Source organism: Ascaphus truei, chromosome 1 (assembly GCF_040206685.1).
Source record: "Ascaphus truei isolate aAscTru1 chromosome 1, aAscTru1.hap1, whole genome shotgun sequence".
NCBI lineage: Eukaryota > Metazoa > Chordata > Amphibia > Anura > Ascaphidae > Ascaphus > Ascaphus truei.
This window is the reverse complement of record NC_134483.1, coordinates 396,214,659-396,238,331: the sequence shown is the minus strand read 5'-3', so window position 1 is coordinate 396,238,331 and position 23,673 is coordinate 396,214,659. Positions and strand designations below refer to the sequence as shown.

General features: G+C 42.3%; 1 protein-coding gene across 3 annotated transcripts in view; it reads right to left on the bottom strand.

Annotated features, from left to right (window-relative positions):
• The window catches only part of FSTL5 (follistatin like 5), an 816,421-nt gene that overhangs the window by 185,164 nt on the left and 607,584 nt on the right, over positions 1–23,673 (bottom strand). For all 3 annotated transcript variants that reach the window (XM_075612304.1, XM_075612322.1, XM_075612313.1), the window contains one exon: positions 5,020–5,140. In XM_075612304.1, the coding sequence (XP_075468419.1) occupies positions 5,020–5,140 (121 nt within the window). The remainder of the gene's footprint in view (positions 1–5,019; positions 5,141–23,673) is intronic.

The following is a 23,673-nucleotide window of genomic DNA, read 5'->3' as shown; positions in this document are numbered from 1 at the left end:
CTTCCGCTGCTTCGGCGTGCGCCCGTCACACTCGGGGGCGCGCGCCAGGCTACTGCTGCGGCACAGAACGGGCAAATGCTCGAATAAACTGTGCCGCAGCAGTAGCTCACTTTCCTTCCAGGGCTGTGCTGAAGCAGGGTACCCTAGTGGTGAGTCATGGTTATGTTTTTAATGGGAGATAAGTGATGGGGCCAATGTGCACACATGTATCCAAAAATCATGCCTGATTGTCGGACACATTTACAAGGGAACCAGTAAGTTTGGTCCCCAACCCTATATGCACATTCTGACAAGTTTCCACGCAAAATCCCCCTTAAAACGTATGCACCCAAAATCCCTGGTTAAATGCATGCCCAGAAAGGGAAAATCACAACAAATACTGGTAATACATTCTGGGGCATTGGAGTGCTGCCCAAATACACATGGGGCTAACTATATGTGTTCCCCCTTCACCTCCAACTCCCAAAGACCCTTTCTTGCAACTATCTTCTATGGGGAATCATAACCAACTTGGTGTCCCTAGCCAATACCCCTGCAGGGGACGGTAAAATGGGGACAGAAATACAGGAGGATACATTAGGGCGCACAACTAGACCCAAGAGCTGGCACTTCAGCCCATAGCAGTTACTGAGCCCCTACCAATTTTCCAATGAGTGCAGGTATAATACACCCCAGTGTCAGTCTGGACATCACCCTCCATTGAATGGTAGGTGAATATGTAAGGCTGACCGAGAGATATATATGTGTAAGTTTTATTATATTCACACCAGGGAATTTGTGCACCCAGTTTATCTCTAGAGTAAAGGCCAGAGACCCTACAAGGTTGGCGAAACACGTTGAGGAGGAGTTCCTTAGCCAGTGGGATTAGTCCTATGTTCGTGGAGCACTTTGGAGCCACGGAGAGAACCCGGGGGAAGTGACGTCACAGAGTCGACGGCGCTACAAAGCGGAAGAGCAGAGCACACCGTGAGGCTGACTGGCTGCACGCATCCCCAATGTAGGGAGGATGGTGAGAACATCTGATGCACTGCGACCTTTGATTATATCCATTGCGCTTTTATATAGCACTATTTGCTACCATCTGCTACACTGACTGGCACATTGAGAAGCTTACCACATCCACATATCCTCACCTCATTCCAGTGCCTGTTTTCCATTGGAATCCTGTAAGTAGGATATCCATAGAGCCAAGTTATCGCTTTATCTCTATATTGCTGTACCTTCTACACTTAGTAGTTGGTTTTTTTCATTCTCTTCCAGCCAATATGCTCCCCCTGGATTATAAGAAGAAGGGTAAAATGTCATGGGACAAGAAGGATATAGATCTGTGGATCGATTGGGTAATGGCAGTCATCGCCCTTTCAGGGGGGATCCAGCAGGGGGATGACATATGGGAGGAATGGGCAAGCAAGGAGGGAATCAGTCAGGGGTTTGCTGGGCGTTCAATGACTCCCAGTGCAAGTTCAGCAACTGCCATTTCAAACACAGGTGTGCTACCTGCGGGGGCCACATCTTCAAACAAAATGTTTCAAGAGCAGTGGACGTGGTTCCAGGGGAGCAGAGCGGAAGACTGGGCAGGGAGGCAGTAATCGTCGAGAATATGGCGCCATGGTTGGGAAGGTACCCAAATAGGGAAGCGGCCCAGCTGCTTCTAGTCAGGTTTACTGAATGGTTCAGTATCCTGTTTGAGCACAAAGTGGGATTGGGGTTTGGGGCTAATTTGAAATCGGCCAGGGACCACAGCGATGTTGCAAAAGAGAGTGAGGAAAGAGATTGAGTATGGTAGAATGATGGTTCCATTCACCACCACCCCTCCTTCTTCCCAGCTTGAGGATTTTACCACTGGAGGTGGTTCCCAAGTAGGAGGCAGGGGAGTTTAGATGGATCCAGCACCTTTCAATACCAGAAGGCGCATTTGTGAACAATGGTAGCGATCGGGACTTGTGCTCAGTTAGCTACACGAATTTCCATCAGGCAGCGGCGCTAGTGGGTAGAATGGGCGAAGGGGCATTGCTGGCATAGGCCAACATTAAATCTGTATTTCGGCTGTTGCCGGTGCACCTAGAGTGTTTCCACCTGTTAGGTTGTATGCTCGACGGGCAATACTTCATTGACTTATAGTGGGTTGGGGGGGACGTGGCAGGGGTGGAGACCATGTAATGTGTTTTAACCATTGGAAGCAGAGGTTTTGCAGGGAGGTCCATAAGAAAAAGGTTGAGCAGGATTTCCTTTTTCTTGAAGCTGGATGGGGTAGCAGGAATGCTGAGGGGGTGGCAACAATGAGAGCAAAAGGCTGAAGAACTCAGGCAATCTTAGAGGGGCTGGAACAGGTAATGGAGCGGGTCTGCTTTTCAGTTTTTGAGGCAATGCTATTTGACGCGGCCGTTATCCAGGCATTCTTTGGGGCGTTGCAAGTAGGGGAGCTAGTCTGGGCATCGGTAGACTTGATCGATTCCATAAAGCAGGACTTGGCATGGATATTCGCCCCTTTGGTGGGGGGTTTAGGTCGTGTGGTTGGATATAGTCTATAGGCAGGCATCAAGGGGTGTGAGGGTCCCGCGGGCGGTCGACCGGTCACGTAAGAAGGTGGATAGGGCCACAGGAAAGTTCATAGCGCAGTGCGGGAGAGATCAGACAGCCAGATTTCGATGCCAGCTCAAACGGTTTCTTCAGGGAGGACGAGGTGCACATGTCGGACGTGGGGGTGGCCCTATTCAAAAACGGTTTGCAGGAGGGGTTGGAGAAGGCCCTTGCGGGTCTTGCGGTATGGGCCTAGTTTAAGGGGATTAAATGGGTGGTGGCGGATTTTTGGGGTATGTGCTTGTTCTTGCCAGACTGAGAGCTGGTCTGTTTAAGCCCGGGGGGAGTGGCGAGTGGGCAGGGTCATTTAGACTTGACTTCTGGGAGCCCTCTCACGACAATGCCTGGATCACGGGGGCCCAGCCGGAAGGGTTATGGGGTCAGCAGATCAAGGAACAGCTGACTATTCCTTACCCCCTCTTTTAAAGGAGCCCTCTGGCAGGGAGTGGCATTTACCCCATTAGCTATTTGTTTATAAAATAAATAGCCGAAGCCTTTTATACATCCAGATCTGGCTCTGTCGTTATATGCAGATTCTATGTGGGTTCTGGGCAAAGGGGAGTGGGGAGTTACCTCACAGCCTCCCATGTCAAGAGAGAGACCTCCCAACTCTGCTCCAAAGCAGCTGGACTTCTGAGAGCTAAAAGCTTTTTTTTTTACCAATTGTGAAAGTGTGAGTGGATTTGTACACACTTTGTGTTACAAAACAATTTTGGATATATTAAACATTAGTGTTGTTTGCATTTTCTTTCATTTGTGTGTCAATGGCAGTAAGAATCACCTTTTGGAATGCTGGGATTCCTGCCCAGAGTTTAATCACTAAAGCCTATATCCAAGGCATTCCATGTGAGTGCAACACATCCATTGCTAAGATTTATTTAAAAAAATCATTACAATACTGCACAATTATACTTTTTTTTTTTTCCTCTTGTCTTGGGAACTGCTCTGACATTGTTGTTTTATAAGACATCTCTACCTTGGAGACTTTAGAATTGACTTCAACATTTATAAACATTAATCACTAGTGGCAGTAGCCTATTTAAGAACTTTATTAAAACATTATCAAGCGATTAAGCCAATTTTTCATGAATTGAGGAAGATGACAATTTATAGAGTTACTCATAATATTATCTATTAAACTGTGCATGAATACATGGTGGAAGGCATTGGTGAAAATTAGGGTTGGAGGGTTATCATGTAAACATTAACACTTAAATATATCATATGATGAAAATCTGTACAGATGCAGTATAGTGCAATGATAAACGGTGGTTCTATTTTCTCACATTCTACTTTTACATTACCTAAATTCTTTGTTATTATTATTTTATTTTAAGTTGATTCAATAGCAAATGTTTATGCTATTAAGGACACTTTATTTTGCTCCAATAAATTATTGCATTTATATAATCCGTGGAGCCTCTCCTCTTCCTTTCTTGTGGATCCTGTACTTGGATTGCTGCAGGCCTTTCCTCAACAAGAGCACCGGTATTACAGTAGTATCCCAGATTTATTTTGATTTTTGGTGTGCAACATTTTCCCAAATTACATGCTAGTAAGGTGCCATGTTTCCATAGTTTAACATGAGAAAACATTTTTACAAATTAAAAATCTGACAAATCTTTGACTATATGGGACACTCATTGATCAACTGTAAACTGCTCGGCAAGGGCCACATCCAAAAAAGGTGCCAAGCTTTAGCACGCCTTTATTTCTATTCACATGAATGAGAGTAAAGGCATGCTACAGCTTACAGTAGTACACTTTTGTGGATCTGGGTCCAAAATTGTTGGAATTCCATCTCTTTTTTTTTTTTTTACCTGTATAAGCTGCTAACATTATTTAACCATCAGATTTCTATATAAATAATAGTCAGGGCAAAATAGGAGGAGCATCATTGGTTTTCACCAAACTTTTAACAAATGTTATCATATTGAGTAAAGAACGACGCTATAGTAAAAATAAAATCCTTCAATTGAAAAAAACTATTACATCAATGGGAAAATGTAACAATAAAGTGAACTGTGCATAACGTCAACAGTGCATACATTTTCAATCCATATTAAGTTTCCTAATAGCGCTAAGATTTAACAAGTTTTAAGGAAACAAGGTTTTCTGTATAAAGTTATTCTTAGAGCTTACATAGTAACTTCAATTATAGTTTAATAGGACAAAAACATCCATAGTATCATTAAGTTACAAAATATATATATATATATGTCATACATTATAAACATTTAATAACACCAGCTTATGAATTCAAATTAGTTTTAAACTAAGATTGCCTGACTCCATTTTACCCAAAATGATTTAGACAAGTGCAGAAATATATTTTTTTCTAACTTTGCAATAGGTTAATTGAGTAATGGTGCAGTAATAGAACATATAACTCATATCCAAAGACTTCACTGTTGTAATATTGTAATTAAAATATCGTACCATTCACTTGGAGGATATGAGTCTGATAAAGCTTATCATAGCCATCAGCATGGCAGCTGTAATTTCCCATGTGGGTTGTGGTAGTCTTGGTAATGTACAAGGATCCATCATCTCCAAAATCCTAAAGGGAACATTTTAGGAAAACAAGATTATTGTAATTATCTTACTACGATAACATTCATTGTATTTTTTCATTGTGACAGCCTAATTGTAAAGGAAGGGACTGCAATCGCAAATAATAACTAAGAGTTACTTTTTCATCATTCCATTTTATATATCGTAGAAATGAAGGAAAGTTAAAAACAAATCCCAAATAACATTCATAAATGTTTTCTCTATTGACCATGCTTTATGGTACTGTATTTTACATTAAAGAAATGGACGCTGGATGTTTTGAAATATTAAACCCAATATTGTCTACAATTTGACTGATTTCTGAACATACAGTATGTGAAACGAAGAATATTGTAAAGTAATCAAATCAGTTTCTCGACTGGATATCGAAAATAAAATATGCAAAAAATAAAAAAAAATATTTATTACTGGAATGAGAGAAAAAAAATAAGAGTGAATGAATGTGTAAATATAAATGTATAAAGCGCCCAATGGTACTGATATCTATATATAATGGATCCATTCACAGAGCCAGCTCTAGGTTTTTGGGGGCCCTAAGTGATGTAATATGGAGGGAGAGACCGTTATCACTCATGAAACAACCAAACAAAATCACATTTGTACTGCAGAATCCATTAACTATTGATCGCACACATGCAAATGTGTTTCACTAGGAAACAAAAGCCCAATTTATGCAGTCGGAATCTGAGAGCTTGCTGCAGCAATGGGAACTGGATTTGGGGAGAAATCGGTCCCCCAAATTAGTGGGGACCATAAGCAACTGCTTCTTCTACTTACTGTGTATACAGGTTATATATATATATATATATATATATATATATATATATATATATATATATATATATATATATATATATAGTTAAGTTATGGTGAGTAAAAAAAGTGACAAAAACCCTCCACAGGAAAGCAAATATGCAAATATAACTGTATGCTCATCTGCATGTCTTAGGCAGGTCTGCAACCCCGCCTTTCCCCATTATCACCCAGCATACAGCACTTCTACTGCAGCAAGGGATTCTGGGAAATGACATGCAAATGAGCACACAGTGTCACTTTTTGCCTCAATAACCATTTTTTACATGGTTCCCTATAGGCTAAGCTTGCTGCATGGTCACAGCTTTGAGCACAGCCAGGGTTAAGGTGCATACCCAGAAAATCACCCACAGACAGCTGTTTCCACCTTGATGGGTCTCATCAGTGTGGGGTTGATTTTCTGTGCTCATTTGCATGTCATTTCCCAGAATCCCTTGCTGCAGTAGAAGTGCTGTATGCTGGGTGATAATGGGGAAAGGCGGGGTTGCAGACCTGCCTAAGACATGCAGGTGAGCATACAGTTATATTTGCATATTTGCTTTCCTGTGGAGGGTTTTTGTCACTTTTTTTACTCACCATAACTTAACTCAATATTATGGTTTAGCCTATCCCATAGCCTCTCTTGCAATCCCAGTAAAATCAACCCCACACTGATGAGACCCATCAAGGTCGAAACAGCTGTCTGTGGGTGATTTTCTGGGTATGCACCTTAACCCTGGCTGTGCTCAAAGCTGTGACCATGCAGCAAGCTTAAGCCTATAGGGAACCATGTTAAAAATGGTTATTGAGGCAAAAAGTGACACTATGTGCTCATTTGCATGTCATTTCCCAGAATCCCTTGCTGCAGTAGAAGTGCTGTATGCTGGGTGATAATGGGGAAAGGCGGGGTTGCAGACCTGCCTAAGACATGCAGATGAGCATACAGTTATATTTGCATATATATATATATATATATATATATATATATATATATATATATATATATATATATATATATATATATATATATATATATATATATATATATATATATATATATATATATGTATATATATATATTAACTTGCTCCCAATTAAAAGTGTCACTGTTTAATTGAAACACGTGTTGTTTTGCCAGAACCCCATGTTTTGTTCACATTACATGCACTTACTTATTAAATATTAGATGAAGTTACAACCTAAATGACCATTACAATTTGGACCTTGTGTGGGTGAGTAGCTCCTGCAAAAGTTATTTTACTAAATAATCAGCAAAATGTTGTTTAAACAGTTAAAATACATAATGTTTAGAATTAAAAAAAAAAATTCAGAGTGCATGTCAAAGAATCCCACCCGAAGTGTGAAGCCTCTAGAAGTGAGTACAACTGCTGAAGAACTTGGATGGAAACTGTGAGACTCCTCTGGCTCCAGTTGAAACAGATGAGCAGTGAACTAGTGGATAGCATATTCACCCTGACTATCGGAAGACAATGCTGATTATCTTGGGTTTCCACTCATGGGAGCAGAGATTTACACTCTTCACTTAGAAGGCCCAGGTAGGCGTGTTGTGGACATATTCTCAGATAAAATAAAGTCTTTAAAAAAGACAATTATTAAAATACATCACAAAGGAGTTTCCATATTATGGAAGATATACTGTGAAATACAGTATGAACTATAGAAAATTACAGTCTTTATCCCTCTGAGCACTCGGTTTCACCACATTCTACATAAAGTTTAGTACTACTTAACTAAATTGAGCTATTTGTTATTTTACAATTTACACAGATTAACCATTCAACATTTTCTTAATTTGGATTAGTAGCATGTGCTATTAATCCCTTCAAACCAAACTAATTTATATTAAAGGCAGCAGTGCCAGACATGTTTCAGAATTAGAAATGTATGAATTTTCCACTGAAGTTCATCAAAGAGGGGAATTTTGCCAGTAGTTTTTTGCATTTTATTTTGGAAAGCATTAAAAGTCAATGTGCAAGGTGATGTGGCAATTTACTTAGTCTTATACTATATTAGTGAAAGCACTGTATGTTTGCCTGCCTGCCTGGATGTCCGGTGTCCCTAGGGGAAATCTCATTGGTCCCTTGGCCCGCCCGCCCCCGCACACCTCTCATTGGCCTGAGGCGGAGTGACGGGCCAAAGGACACACAGGGACACACACACACACAGGGAACACAGGGACACACACACACACACACAGGGAACACAGGGACACACACACACACACACAGGGACACACACACACAGGGGGGACACCCACCCACACAGACACACACACACACACACACACAGGGACACACACACACACAGACACACAGACACACACACACACACACACACACACGCACACACACACACACACACACACACACACACACACACACACACACACACACACACACACAGGGACACACACACACAGTGACAGACACACACACAGTGACACACACACACAGTGACACACACACACACACTGTTACATACATTAGCGGGGCTCACAGTGTTAGCAGCACCCGCGCGCACCTCCTCCTCTCCCCGTGTCTCCCGCGCTTTCACCCCGACCCCCCCCTCCCCCGGCGCCGCTACAGTCAGCGGGACACACACACTATTATTACCCCTTCAGCGCCCCCCCCCCACCCACCCCAGTGTCAGCGGCCGTGCGAGACCCCCCCTCTATATCTCCCACCTCTCCCCCCCCCCACACATATACATGCCCCCCCCTCCCCGGCGCTACAACTCACCCCTCCCCGGCGGGGGAACAGCCAGTGGCCAGGCAGGCTGCCTCGCGGCGCCGAGTGCCCAAGATGGCGGCGCCCGGGACACAGCGGGGGAGCGACCACAACACGCTGCCTCCCGCCTCAGATCCACGTGGGACCTGCCGGATGGGTGAGTGAGCGGCCTTCACCTCCCCTCCACCCCCCCTTCACCTCCCCTCCACCCCCCCCCCCCCTCCCGTGTCAGTGTCTCCCCGATACCCCCCCCCGGCGCCGCTACAGTCAGCGGGGGAGCGAGCGAGCGCCCGGGACACAGCGGGAGAGCGGCCACAACACGCTGCCTCCCGCCTCAGATCCACGTGGGACCTGCCGGACGGGTGAGTGAGCGGCCTTCACCTCCCCTCACCCCCCATCACCTCCCCTCACCCCCTTTCACCTCCCCTCACTCCACTTCTCCCTTCCACCCCCCTTCACCTCCCCATTTACCTCCCCCCCTCCACCCCCCCTTCACCTCCCCTCCACCCCCCCCTTCACCTCCCCTCCACCCCCCCCCTTCACCTCCCTTCCACCCCCCCTTCACCTCCCTTCCACCCCCCCCTTCACCTCCCTTCCACTCCCCTCCAACCCCCCACCTTCACCTCCCCTCCACCCCCCCCTTCACCTCCCCTCCACCCCCCCTTCCCACCGCCTCCCCCCCCCTTCCCACCGCCTCCCCCCCCCCCTTCCCACTGCCTCCCCCCCCTTCCCACCGCCTCCCCCCCTTCCCTCCACCTTCCCACCGCCTCCCCCCCTTCCCACCGCCCTTCCCACCGCCTCCCCCCTTCCCCCCTTCCCACCGCCTCCCAGCCCCCCTTCCCACCGCCTCCCCCCACCGCCTCCCCCCCTTCCCATCGCCCCTTCCCTTCTCCCCTTCCCCCCCCACTCCCCTTCCCCCCCCCCGCTCCCCTTCCCTCCCCCCCACTCCCCTTCCCCCCCCCCCGCTCCCCTTCCCCCCCTCCGCTCCCCTTCCCCCCCCTCCGCTCCCCTTCCCCCCCCCCTCCGCTCCCCTTCACCCCCCCTCCGCTCCCCTTTCCACCCCCCCTCCGCTCCTCTTCCCCCCCCTCCACCTCTTTTTCCCCTTTCCCCTCCCACCCCCTCCCACACTTCCACCCCCTCCTCTAACCCTTCCCCCCCTCCTCTAACCCTTCCCCCCCCTCCTCTAACCCTTCCCCCCCCCCTCCTCTAACCCTTCCCCCCCCCTCCTCTAACCCTTCCCCCCTCCTCTAACCCTTCCCCCCTCCTCTAACCCTTGCCCCCCTCCTCCACCCCTTGCCCCCCTCCTCCACCCCTTGCCCCCCTCCTCCACCCCCTCCTCCCCTTCCCGCCGCCCTTCGCCTTCATGCCCGCCTTACCGCCTCCCCACCCCCGCCTCTGCCTTTCACCCGCCCTTACTCCGGCCGCCTCTGCCTTTCACCCACCGCCTCACATCCGCTGCACGCACTCAACAGGCACCCGCCACACTCGACACATACCTGCCGCCACACACACCTGCTGCCTCCCGCCCCTACGCACCGACATCACTGACCCACCGCCTCACACCCTTGCAGGACCCCCACTCACAGACAGCACTCACAACCCACGCACCACCCGCCGCCTCACACCCTAGCAGGACCCCCACTCGCACACAGCACTCACAACCCACGCGCCACCCGCCGCCTCACACCCTAGCAGGACACACGACTCAGATTTTTACATCACTTATGCCACCAAAATATACATTGTACTATGGTGTGGTTACAATAAACCATTTTTATACAACATCGTATTACATTTTCTTCCATCTTTCTTTTCAATATTATTATCCAACCTTTACAACAAACAGTCACCTATTGTTCCACGATTTATAAATAATACTACCTATTACGCATTTACATCCCGGGCAACGCCGGGTCTCTCAGCTAGTGCTATATAAACTGAATTCTGGCAAAAAGTGTGTCCATTTTGGTGAAATTGCCTATACACACTGTTGGAGGCACACATAAGTCACGTGTTCCCTTTTTTCTAGTTTAGTACTATGGTTTTAGTATTCAGAGGCAAATAGTACTGAACTTTTCTAAATAAGTGAACACCAAAACGTTCGTAAATATCAATTACTAGCTGATATACCCGGCGTTGCCCGGGATGTGCTGCTTACACGCTGTCCCTCCCTCCTGTCCCCGTGGCTGGCTGTCCGGGCGGGAGGCGGTATGGGGGGTGGTCCTTCTCCCCTACCCCCATTCCCTGGCACGAGCCCCGGACTCTTGCTCAGAGCAGTGAGGAGGGGCCCGCAGGGTGAGGAGGAGAAGCACCGAGTGAGGAGGACAACCGGTGAACATAACCTCTTGCTCAGAGCAGTCTTTTGGTCGGAGCAGAGAGGAGAGGCCCGCAGGGTGAGGAGGAGAAGCGCCGGTTGAGGAGGAGAACCGGTGGGTGAACTGGAGGGAGAATTGCCGCTCGAACATTCTCTATGAATCCTGTTTGCAAACCCCGCCCCGCAGCCAATGGGAGAGTGCGACAGTGAGAAGCGTGGCCGGCCGTCAACCAGTCAGAAAACGCACAAACCCACAGACAAACATCGTTTGAGTTTTTTATATTTATATAAAAAATGTGTAAAATTTCCCCCAAAATTGTAAGGGGCATGAATTGGAGTGTTTTACTGAGTAACAATGAAAAGTAATCTGGATAATACTAAATTGGAAAAAAATGTTATTATTAAAGTATTTAAACTTTAAACTTATTACTTTATATGTTGTCAATTGGATGTAGCATTGGGCACCCCTGTCTTTTGTTGCATCTAAGTTGGTTGCCAGACAAACATAAAAAGCATAGCAGAAGTTCAATGGTTAGGCCTTATCCTCACAGGAATAGCAACTGAGTCCCGGGACTCCAGGTATAAAACCTTTTCCCAGTCCTCTGTGTGAGACACTAGCTGTATTTCAGACTGCCTTTTAAACCTTGCAGCTCAGGTCAATTAGTTGCACATGGAAGCTGCTGTTAACAGAAGTTGACCTCATAATGCTTGGAACAAAGCACAAAGCACGTTCTAATCATCTGCTGGCATAGAAGATGTCTCTTACTCTGTCACTAATTATATATATATATATATATATATATATATATATATATATATATATATACTGCTGCGGCCAAGTTTATTCGAGCATTTGCCCGTTCTTGGCCGCAGCAGTAGCCTGGCGCGCGCCCGAGGGTGACGGGCGCGCGCCGAAGCAGCGGAAGAGCGCCCTCCGATTGGGGCGCTCTCCCTACCGCTGCCGGGTCCGCCGGGTCCCCCGAAACCCCCTGCCGCTGTCCCGCAACGTTTCGGTTCCTACAAATGATCCTGAGGAAGGTTCTGTTTGTAGGAACCGAAACGTTGGTTTTTGTGTTTTAATACACTTTTGCATTTCTACTCGTGTGTGCTGTCTCTCCTTACTGGACCATCATCTGGTAATAGACAATATATATATATATATATATATATATAGATATATAGATACATACATACATACATACAGTACACACACATATCCTTCATAGTAAAACAATTATACTGGCAATCCACTAGTACAGTAATTCCCTCACAAACCATATGAATTTGATATCATATTTATATGTTGGTGTTTGTAAACTTTATATAAAATAAGCTACACACAATCTCCAGATGAATATGGAGCATAGCATCCACTTAATATTTGGGGTAACTTTAGTTATTACAAAATGCAAATTTCAAGTACGCATGTGTATCTGCTTGTTTCCAATTTCTAATAATGCTCAGTGCTGGCTGGATGTGTGTCAGGATCCTCAATGCACAACAACATGCGTTTCAAAACAAATAATATCGTCACACATGGTCCAAAAGTTTTAAAAACTACAACTAGCGGCACTGGTCTCATCTCAAACACAACCATGTTAAACACTGGTTTTAAGCCTGCAGCATGGAACAGTTTAAAGGAGCAACCCACCAATATCCATGTGTTTTTTTAAAATAAATAAATCAGTTCTGTAGTATTAGATAATACTTACAGTACTAGCTTTTTTTATTTTAAAATTCAAATCTTAATGCCATTTTAATGAGTTTTAATATACTAAGCACGTTTTGATTTCTATTGCAGGCTTTAACACACTTCCCCAGCAGTGCAAGATCTTTGCAACACTTTCCTGTTTGTGATGATTTGTTGCCAATATTTCCAGCAGTTTGAGCTATAAACTGTAACAATAGATAATGTTACCTTAGTAATATCCGGAAACATTTTAGCTTCTGAGTTACAGTACACTGTCTGAAGGATTTCACACTCAAAGGCAGCATTTGGTGAACCCTAGGAAATAGGATTTTGCTGATCGATCAAGGGAGAACCAATCGATCGGCAGCTTAGGTTATTAGTTTTCAATTAAGGTAATCAAATGCTGCATATAATAAAACACATTTTTTTTTTTCAAATTTATTTTGAAGTTGCTTGGATACCTCCTTAAAAATCCAGCGTTCATAGCAGCAACAAATTTGTTACACAAACTATGTCAATGTCTATAAAGATACATAACAGTTACTTTCTATTCCCCACAATAGGGGAGCGCAAACTTTCTTCCCTGCGCCCCCTACCGGCTGTCTCCTTCTCTGCGCGCCCCCCACCCTCTTACCTCGTCACCGGCGTCTGGGCATCATAACATCACGTTGTCATGGCAACGTGATGTCACATGACCCCGCAGGTCGTTAGACGCCGCATTGCCATGGTGATGCGTCTCCAGAAGCTGTCTGAGCCAAGGTAAGTGCAGTTTACAGAGGCCTTCGCCGCTTCTACGGCATTTAATTTAAGTGCCTTCGGGAACTGTGCGGGGCCTCTGTAAACCCTGCGCCCCCTGCAGACAATGATAATTGCCTGTCTTCCTATGACAGTGCATCTAGTGCGGGCATGCGCGCACACGGCAGAGCGCAATGGCGTGGCAACAAATTTAAAAGACAATACATTTTGTCTTTCAAGCGTGACGTCAGCGTCACGTGAAGCGTTTCAGCCAATGAAGACGAACCAGCTTCGTGATGCATAAGCCACGCCTCCCAATCTCCTGCAGAGATAACTACCAATCGCTGGGGCTACAGGAGTGTGCCAGGCTGTGCACGCACTAGCACTATAATACAGACCATAGAATGCAGCAAACCTTTTAAAAGCACATATTTATTGGGATATCGATAATTGTATGATAAAATGTTAGTAGCAGTCAATGAGCGTGGGGAAACCCGTTCAGTATGAAAAGCACGCACAAATGACCTAGATCAGTATGAACTGCGTTAGGACAAATGACAGACCATGCATTGTACAATTTCAACTCCCCCAAAACATGAACAGTAGTCAAAGATTACAAATTCCGTAAATGTGAATTTAACATTCTGAATATCGAATTTCTTCCCTAACTTACAAATCCTGTTATAGTGACATTCCATATATCAAGTTGCCATACTGTATATTGAGGGATGCCTGTACCTAGAGTTATAACCTATTCAATAAAAATAGTAATACGAAAAAATTGTTTATATGAATATATTTCCTTGACAAAGTTTGATATATAATAGATACGCCTGATCTGTATCATACGGGCAAACAGACTGACAGTAAATAGTACTAATGGAAGCATAGTAAACAAAAATGTGCACATAATTAAAGTGGTACCAACATACAAAATAAAAACAACATTCTGCAGGCATACAGAGATAGCATACAGAAAAATAAAAATGAAATCAATATTCACATTTATTTTGGGCATACAAAAGTAAAATACAAAGAGATCAATAGCAATTCGGAATCATTAGTAATAAAAGAGAGATTACAAGTAATCAAATAAGACAATATACAAGAGAGGACAGCGATGGCCTTATGTATACAGTAATATAGAGAGCTAGAATAATAGGGAGTCTCAAATGTGAACAACAACCCCTTGAAAACAATCTCATTGTGTAGGAGAAAATCAGGGAGGAATCCTAAATGGCATATAGTTGTTGCACAAATGCAAAGTGGAACTTATAGCATCATCAAAAAGTATTCCAGATCCTTGCAGTCCACCAATTGAAATATTAGTCCTGCTTATAGAATCAGTACATCATCATATTGACCAGTATGGCTAGAGGACTAGAGGGGTTTAGATTCAGCACTGCCTGCTGATCAAGCACAGCATATAGCCAAACCTCACCATAATACCCTCATAAAAAACAGCCAAAATGCTTGTTCTCATTCCTACTGTTTAGGTATACTGTCCCCAATTTATAAAGCCACCGCGCCTCTCTGCGTAGTAGTTTTTTCCATTGGTCTCCTCCCTTTGAATGTCCCTGCGCATGTTCTTAAATCTCAATTATGAGACGTGTCTTAACATGGGTGATTCTTCCCTATTATTTCATACGTCCCCCTTGTGCTGATACAAACATGTCTTCAAAGGTGTGATGTACATTAAGCTACATAGGCATTTTTTGGACATGTACAGCATATGGTGTATCACAGATTCCATAATCATTGAGTTTTATGTTATGACTTGTAAGTAGATGATTGAAATGATCACCTTTAATCACACCATTACAGTGGCCGCAATGTAGGCATGGGTATGTGCCTTCCTTAGGTGTCATAAGGAATGGCATTTTCATCTTAATTAAAAACATCTGCCTTTACCAAATGGTATATAAAACAGATAATGCGCTCATTAGTGGTAAATAGAGGTTAAGTGATATTGTGAACAAAGTAATATACAACCTTTATAGGGAGGTTTTATGCTGCAGTTTCTAGGGGATGGCTCAGCTATCCAACTAATACAGAAAAAAAGAGAAAAAAACAGCGCAAAAAACCCTCATGGTGTAGTATTTAAAGAATATTTATAAGATAAAAAAGGGGGTGATTATTGCACGTACATCAAGAAAAAGCATATATCAACAGGACATGTTTTGGACATGTTACCACTCTTGAAAACTGCTCCGTGTGGGCTCACTGTCTCTCTGGATGGTCCTCTTGTCCTCAGTAGCCGTCCCAACGAGGGGTGCACACCTCGTAAGGGATTCGCCCCACAGTGTGAGTCTGCTCAAAAGCGTTAGTCTCTGATCTCCAGCGGGTCACTCGGCGGGAAGTTCAAACGTCTGTGAGGGATCTCCCATCAGCTGTGATCGTGGCAAACGCTATGCTCACACAGGCCGTTCCGGGTTGAGCCGCAGTCGTCCTGACGTCATCAGACGGCGCCCTTGTATCACTCCCGCCTGCTCGCGGAAGGTGAAGGCGATAAATGTCCAATAACATGTGAAGGAAAATATGCTAAATGGCAACCGCAATGGGTATTGATAAAAATAAAGATGGAACGCGCCCTCTCCTACGCATTTCGTAATCGATACTTCTTCAGGGAATAACGGAGGGGGTGTAAAGGGCGGTTCTTATACACATGAACCTGATCTGATTGGCCACCATAAATTGACAGACAGTCCCCACCTGGGGAGCCAATATTGCACATCAAATCAGGATATAGGCACAGCACAACATTAAATAAAATACACATCATTTAATTTTAATACACATTATGTAATAGATCAGAGCTTCTAAAAATAAAGAAACAAAAGTTAGTTACATATTAAAAACAATACAGACATGAATACTATCACTATCTCGGATTTAATGTTATGTGAATGAATATAATGGTTTAAAAGACAAAAGGGACTGGTTTTTAGCACACATATAATAGCCTTTGAGAGAAAGGAAAAGCCAATTAAAAGTTAGTTAAAAATGTAAATGATATGGGTTACATCAGTACTAAAAAGTAAAGAAAAGGAATTAAAAAAGAGACCAAACATCAATCTCTTCATTAAGACCTAGTGGAGATAGAGTTTGAAGTTTATATATCCACAAGCTTTCTTGCTTGGACAATTTTTTGTCTCTATCTCCACCACGTCTCCCTGCCTGGACAGTTTGGATACCTATATACGTCATGTAAGAGGGGTCTGAATTATGTTTAAGTTTAAAATGCCTGGATACGCTATGCTGCTCAAAGCCTATTTTAATATTTCTAGCGTGTTCTAGTATCCTGACTCTTAAAAATCTTTTTGTCTGCCCTACGTATTGGTGTCCACAGGGACACTGTAACAGATATACCACATATGTTGACTTGCAAGAAATGCAGTCTTTGACAGTAAAATTTTCTTTTGTAGTGTTAGATTGAAAAGTGTTTCGGTTTGTATTTAACATTTTGCAGGCTTTGCATTTACCACAGCAATAATTACCGTTGGGTTTACAAGGCATCCATGGGACCTCAGAAGATGTTTTTATTTGAGATCCGATGTCACTCGGTGCCAGATAATGTTTAAGAGTTTTTGCCCGATGGTAAATAAAACTAGGTTTCTGGTTGAGGGAAGGACCCAAAATCAGGTCATTACATAAGATGTTCCAATTTTTATTAATTATTTTCTGAATACTAGTACTAACAGAGCTAAATTCTGTAATAAAGGGTACATTTAATTTCTCCTCATTTATTACTTGTTTTTTTTGTTTTTTCTGTACTAATAAAGAATCCCTCTCCATTTTCTCAACTTTCTCTAAGGAACAGAGTAGCAAAGTTTTGTTGTACCCATGCTCAATGAACCTCTCAAATAGAGCGGCTGATTGAGCTTCAAAGTCAGTTTGGAGACTGCAATTTCGCTTTATACGCATGAACTGACTTAGGGGTATATTGTCAATCCATGATCTTTTGTGATTACTGGATGACAATAAAAAGCTGTTCGCGTCCACCTTTTTAAAGAATGTTTTGGTGTTGACTGTTTCACCAACTTTAGATACCAGACTGAGGTCTAGAAAATCTATCTGGTTCACACTGGTCTCAGATGTGAATCTTAAATTCAGATCGTTGTCATTCAGATAGATCTTGAAGAGCTCCAGGGTGTTATCATCACCCTCCCAGACACACAGGACATCATCGATATATCTCTGCCATACAATAACCCTATCTCTAAACGGGTTATTATGCCATATAAAGTTATCTTCCCATACCCCCATGTATATGTTTGCATAACTGGGGGCAAAACGCGTCCCCATGGCTGTGCCACACACTTGTAAATAAAACTGATTCATAAATAGAAAATAGTTGTGTGACAAAATAAAATTGATGGCTTCGATAATAAATTCACAATTTGAAGGGTGAAGATCTATATCTTTTGATAATGTCTCCTTAATTGCCCCAATCCCTTTATCATGGGGAATACATGTATAAAGGGATTGAACATCGAATGTTGCCCATCTGTACCCATCCTGCCATTTTATTGTTTTGACCAAATTCAAAACAGCAGTGGTATCTTTAATATAAGATGGGAGTACCTTCACATATTTCTGAAGAAAAAAATCTACGTACTGTGACAAATTCGATGTTAAAGAACCAATTCCGGAGATAATAGGTCTACCCGGTGGATCGATTGATGTCTTGTGTATCTTAGGAAGATGGTAATACACTGGTATAGTGGGGAATGCAATATTTAGAAATTGATGCTCTAGTTTGTTCAAAACTGTGGACGCAACGGCTTCATCAAGAAGGCCCTGCAATTCTAACACAAATTGTTTAGTAGGATCTGTGCTGAGTCTGGCGTAGTACACCTGATCATTCAATATGCGCATCGCCTCTGACTCATAGCTGACACGGTCTTGGATTACTACACCTCCACCTTTATCTGCCTGTCTTATTATCAGATCCTTTCTGTCTTGTAGCTCTTTCAAGGCTAAGTGTTCCTGATAGCTAAGGTTATGGGATATATCTGATGTTTTAAAATTCTTAACCAATGATGTAAACTCATTATTTACTATATTAAAAAACGAATCAATAAAACTCCCTTTACTTTGGGCTGGATAAAATTTAGAAGGTGGTCTGAAATTGCTATGTTGGCATAAGTTAGTAGAAGGGTCTTCTTCATCAGGGCCAGGATTCTCAGAAATATTAGTTGGATCTATTCCTACTTCTTTTTTGAGGAAATGTCTTTTAAGTGTCAAATTCCTGGTAAACCTATGTAGGTCCGAAAATAACTGGAAACCGTTGGGACCACTTGATTGAGAAAATTTAAGACCCTTACTTAAAACCAGTTTTTGGCATAGTGTTAATTCGACCTTAGATAAATTAAAAATACCTTTAAAAGATTCGTTTAATTCGATTCCCTTCTTTGTTTTGGTTTTACACCCTCCTCTTGTCCCTCTTCTGGTGAGTGGTGTCTTTTCTGTGACCTGGGAGTCTCTAAAATTCTTTTCTCTTTCTCTCTTGTCAGGCTCCCTTTCTCTTTTGGGCCCAAGTATCTTAGCTTGAGTTCCTCCAGAAAAAGGGATTTTTTGGGAGATTCTTTTTCAGAGTCTTTTCTAGGGGGCATATTGGCCCTCCAGTTTTGTTTTTCTCTGTAGTGTGTATCTCTACTGTATGTTTCTTTATTGACATGATCTGATTTAGTATTTGAACTATCTCTCCTTTTATTATAGCTTTTGTATTGTCTATCTTGTGGCTTTTTTTGATAATTCTTATGAGGTTTACGGTTCTCTCTAGGTTGTTCCTTATGGGCTCTTTCCCCTTCAAAATGAAGGCTGTTCTCTCTTTTTTTCTGCTGGTGCGATGCACCTTGAAGTTTATGGGGATTTTGACTGTTAGAAGTAAAGCCCTTTTCTCTCTCAGATTTATTCCAGTCCTTTTGTCTACCATTAACATAGTCGTGTTTGTCACGATAAAATTTCTTTTGTTTATTCAACATAATCTCCTCCGTTGTAGACTCTAGTGTCATTTTTAGGTCGCATTCCAATTTGGAACAGTCAGTGTGTAACACTAAGGGTTCCAAAATTAAAATCATTTTACCAATTTCCTTTTCTAGGGCAGCTATTGATCTACTACGTTCGTAGATAATCAGCCTCATCAATTCTCTTGAACATTCCTCCTGAATTCAATCCCATTCTTTCATGAACTGATTGTTCTCTCTTCCAAAAGTAGGATTCTTTTGGAAGCGCAACCCGCGGGGTACTCTCCCGCAATCCAGATATCTCTGTATGGTGTTGCGTTCTAACCATTGTTTCGTTTCAGTTAGCAATAAATTTTCTAATTTTTTAAAATGGGCTTCAACAGGAATGTCAATTGTAAAATCGTCATCGAAAACATTAGATTCATCTCTGAACATAGAATCAAATAAAGCTGCCCTTTTCTCCCTACAACTTGATAGGGACCAAGCCATGATGATAAAGTGCAATATTTAAACCACAAATAAAACAATCAGTGAATACTAAATTGGTTTATTTGAGTTTTTTATTTTTTATTGTGTTTAAATCCACATCACTGATAATTTAGTATTCACTGATTGTTTTATTGGTGGTTTAAATATTGCACTTTATCATCATGACTAGAGTCTACAACGGAGGAGATTATGTTGAATAAACAAAAGAAATTTTATCGTGACAAACACGACTATGATAATGGTAGACAAAAGGACTGGAATAAATCTGAGAGAGAAAAGGGCTTTACTTCTAACAGTCAAAATCCCCATAAACTTCAAGGTGCATCGCACCAGAAGAAAAAAAGAGAGAACAGCCTTCATTTTGAAGGAGAAAGAGCCCATAAGGAACAACCTAGAGAGAACTGTAAACCTCATAAGAATTATCAAAAAAAGCCACAAGATAGACAATACAAAATCTATAATAAAAGGAGAGATAGTTCAAATACTAAATCAGATCATGTCAATAAAGAAACATACACTGGCGACACACTTTATTCGAGCTTGGCTAGTCCCACGAATTCGGGTATACCCGGGTGTATTGAGGTTTGTGACTGTTTTCTGCCCGAGTACATTGAGTTATTTTTCAGGCAGGGATTGAAGCATTTTATTCCCGCTGGCTGCAATACTGCACAGTATATATATATACACTGCATTACAATTCATGAATTTATGCCATCTGGTAGACACGCGAAGCATTGCAGCCTATTAAATCCTAATCATCCTCATTTAACAGATCAGCCGCCCATCAGCCAGGCATGAACCCAGGCTGGGAAGGCAAATGCAACGGGGCTTGTCAGAGGTGAGGAGCGGCGCATTCCAGGTATCTGCCAGGTACATACCGGGTATTTGCTCGAATAAAGTGTGTCGGTGCAGTACAGTAGAGATACACACTACAGAGAAAAACAAAACTGGAGGGCCAATACGCCCCCTAGAAAAGACTCTGAAAAAGAATCTCCCAAAAAATCCCTTTTTCTGGAGGAACTCAAGCTAAGATACTTGGGCCCAAAAGAGAAAGGGAGCCTGACAAGAGAGAAAGAGAAAAGAATTTTAGAGACTCCCAGGTCACAGAAAAGACACCACTCACCAGAAGAGGGACAAGAGGAGGGTGTAAAACCAAAACAAAGAAGGGAATCGAATTAAACGAATCTTTTAAAGGTATTTTTAATTTATCTAAGGTCGAATTAACACTATGCCAAAAACAGGTTTTAAGTAAGGGTCTTAAATTTTCTCAATCAAGTGGTCCCAACGGTTTCCAGTTATTTTCGGACCTACATAGGTTTACCAGGAATCTGACACTTAAAAGACATTTCCTCAAAAAAGAAGTAGGAATAGATCCAACTAATATTTCTGAGAATCCTGGCCCTGATGAAGAAGACCCTTCTACTAACTTATGCCAACATAGCAATTTCAGACCACCTTCTAAATTTTATCCAGCCCAAAGTAAAGGGAGTTTTATTGATTCGTTTTTTAATATAGTAAATAATGAGTTTACATCATTGGTTAAGAATTTTAAAACATCAGATATATCCCATAACCTTAGCTATCAGGAACACTTAGCCTTGAAAGAGCTACAAGACAGAAAGGATCTGATAATAAGACAGGCAGATAAAGGTGGAGGTGTAGTAATCCAAGACCGTGTCAGCTATGAGTCAGAGGCGATGCGCATATTGAATGATCAGGTGTACTACGCCAGACTCAGCACAGATCCTACTAAACAATTTGTGTTAGAATTGCAGGGCCTTCTTGATGAAGCCGTTGCGTCCACAGTTTTGAACAAACTAGAGCATCAATTTCTAAATATTGCATTCCCCACTATACCAGTGTATTACCATCTTCCTAAGATACACAAGACATCAATCGATCCACCGGGTAGACCTATTATCTCCGGAATTGGTTCTTTAACATCGAATTTGTCACAGTACGTAGATTTTTTTCTTCAGAAATATGTGAAGGTACTCCCATCTTATATTAAAGATACCACTGCTGTTTTGAATTTGGTCAAAACAATAAAATGGCAGGATGGGTACAGATGGGCAACATTCGATGTTCAATCCCTTTATACATGTATTCCCCATGATAAAGGGATTGGGGCAATTAAGGAGACATTATCAAAAGATATAGATCTTCACCCTTCAAATTGTGAATTTATTATCGAAGCCATCAATTTTATTTTGTCACACAACTATTTTCTATTTATGAATCAGTTTTATTTACAAGTGTGTGGCACAGCCATGGGGACGCGTTTTGCCCCCAGTTATGCAAACATATACATGGGGGTATGGGAAGATAACTTTATATGGCATAATAACCCTTTTAGAGATAGGGTTATTGTATGGCAGAGATATATCGATGATGTCCTGTGTGTCTGGGAGGGTGATGATAACACCCTGGAGCTCTTCAAGATCTATCTGAATGACAACGATCTGAATTTAAGATTCACATCTGAGACCAGTGTGAACCAAATAGATTTTCTAGACCTCAGTCTGGTATCTAAAGTTGGTGAAACAGTCAACACCAAAACATTCTTTAAAAAGGTGGACGCGAACAGCTTTTTATTGTCATCCAGTAATCACAAAAGATCATGGATTGACAATATACCCCTAAGTCAGTTCATGCGTATAAAGCGAAATTGCAGTCTCCAAACTGACTTTGAAGCTCAATCAGCCGCTCTATTTGAGAGGTTCATTGAGCATGGGTACAACAAAACTTTGCTACTCTGTTCCTTAGAGAAAGTTGAGAAAATGGAGAGGGATTCTTTATTAGTACAGAAAAAACAAAAAAAACAAGTAATAAATGAGGAGAAATTAAATGTACCCTTTATTACAGAATTTAGCTCTGTTAGTACTAGTATTCAGAAAATAATTAATAAAAATTGGAACATCTTATGTAATGACCTGATTTTGGGTCCTTCCCTCAACCAGAAACCTAGTTTTATTTACCATCGGGCAAAAACTCTTAAACATTATCTGGCACCGAGTGACATCGGATCTCAAATAAAAACATCTTCTGAGGTCCCATGGATGCCTTGTAAACCCAACGGTAATTATTGCTGTGGTAAATGCAAAGCCTGCAAAATGTTAAATACAAACCGAAACACTTTTCAATCTAACACTACAAAAGAAAATTTTACTGTCAAAGACTGCATTTCTTGCAAGTCAACATATGTGGTATATCTGTTACAGTGTCCCTGTGGACACCAATACGTAGGGCGGACAAAAAGATTTTTAAGAGTCAGGATACTAGAACACGCTAGAAATATTAAAATAGGCTTTGAGCAGCATAGCGTATCCAGGCATTTTAAACTTAAACATAATTCAGACCCCTCTTACATGACGTATATAGGTATCCAAACTGTCCAGGCAGGGAGACGTGGTGGAGATAGAGACAAAAAATTGTCCAAGCAAGAAAGCTTGTGGATATATAAACTTCAAACTCTATCTCCACTAGGTCTTAATGAAGAGATTGATGTTTGGTCTCTTTTTTAATTCCTTTTCTTTACTTTTTAGTACTGATGTAACCCATATCATTTACATTTTTAACTAACTTTTAATTGGCTTTTCCTTTCTCTCAAAGGCTATTATATGTGTGCTAAAAACCAGTCCCTTTTGTCTTTTAAACCATTATATTCATTCACATAACATTAAATCCGAGATAGTGATAGTATTCATGTCTGTATTGTTTTTAATATGTAACTAACTTTTGTTTCTTTATTTTTAGAAGCTCTGATCTATTACATAATGTGTA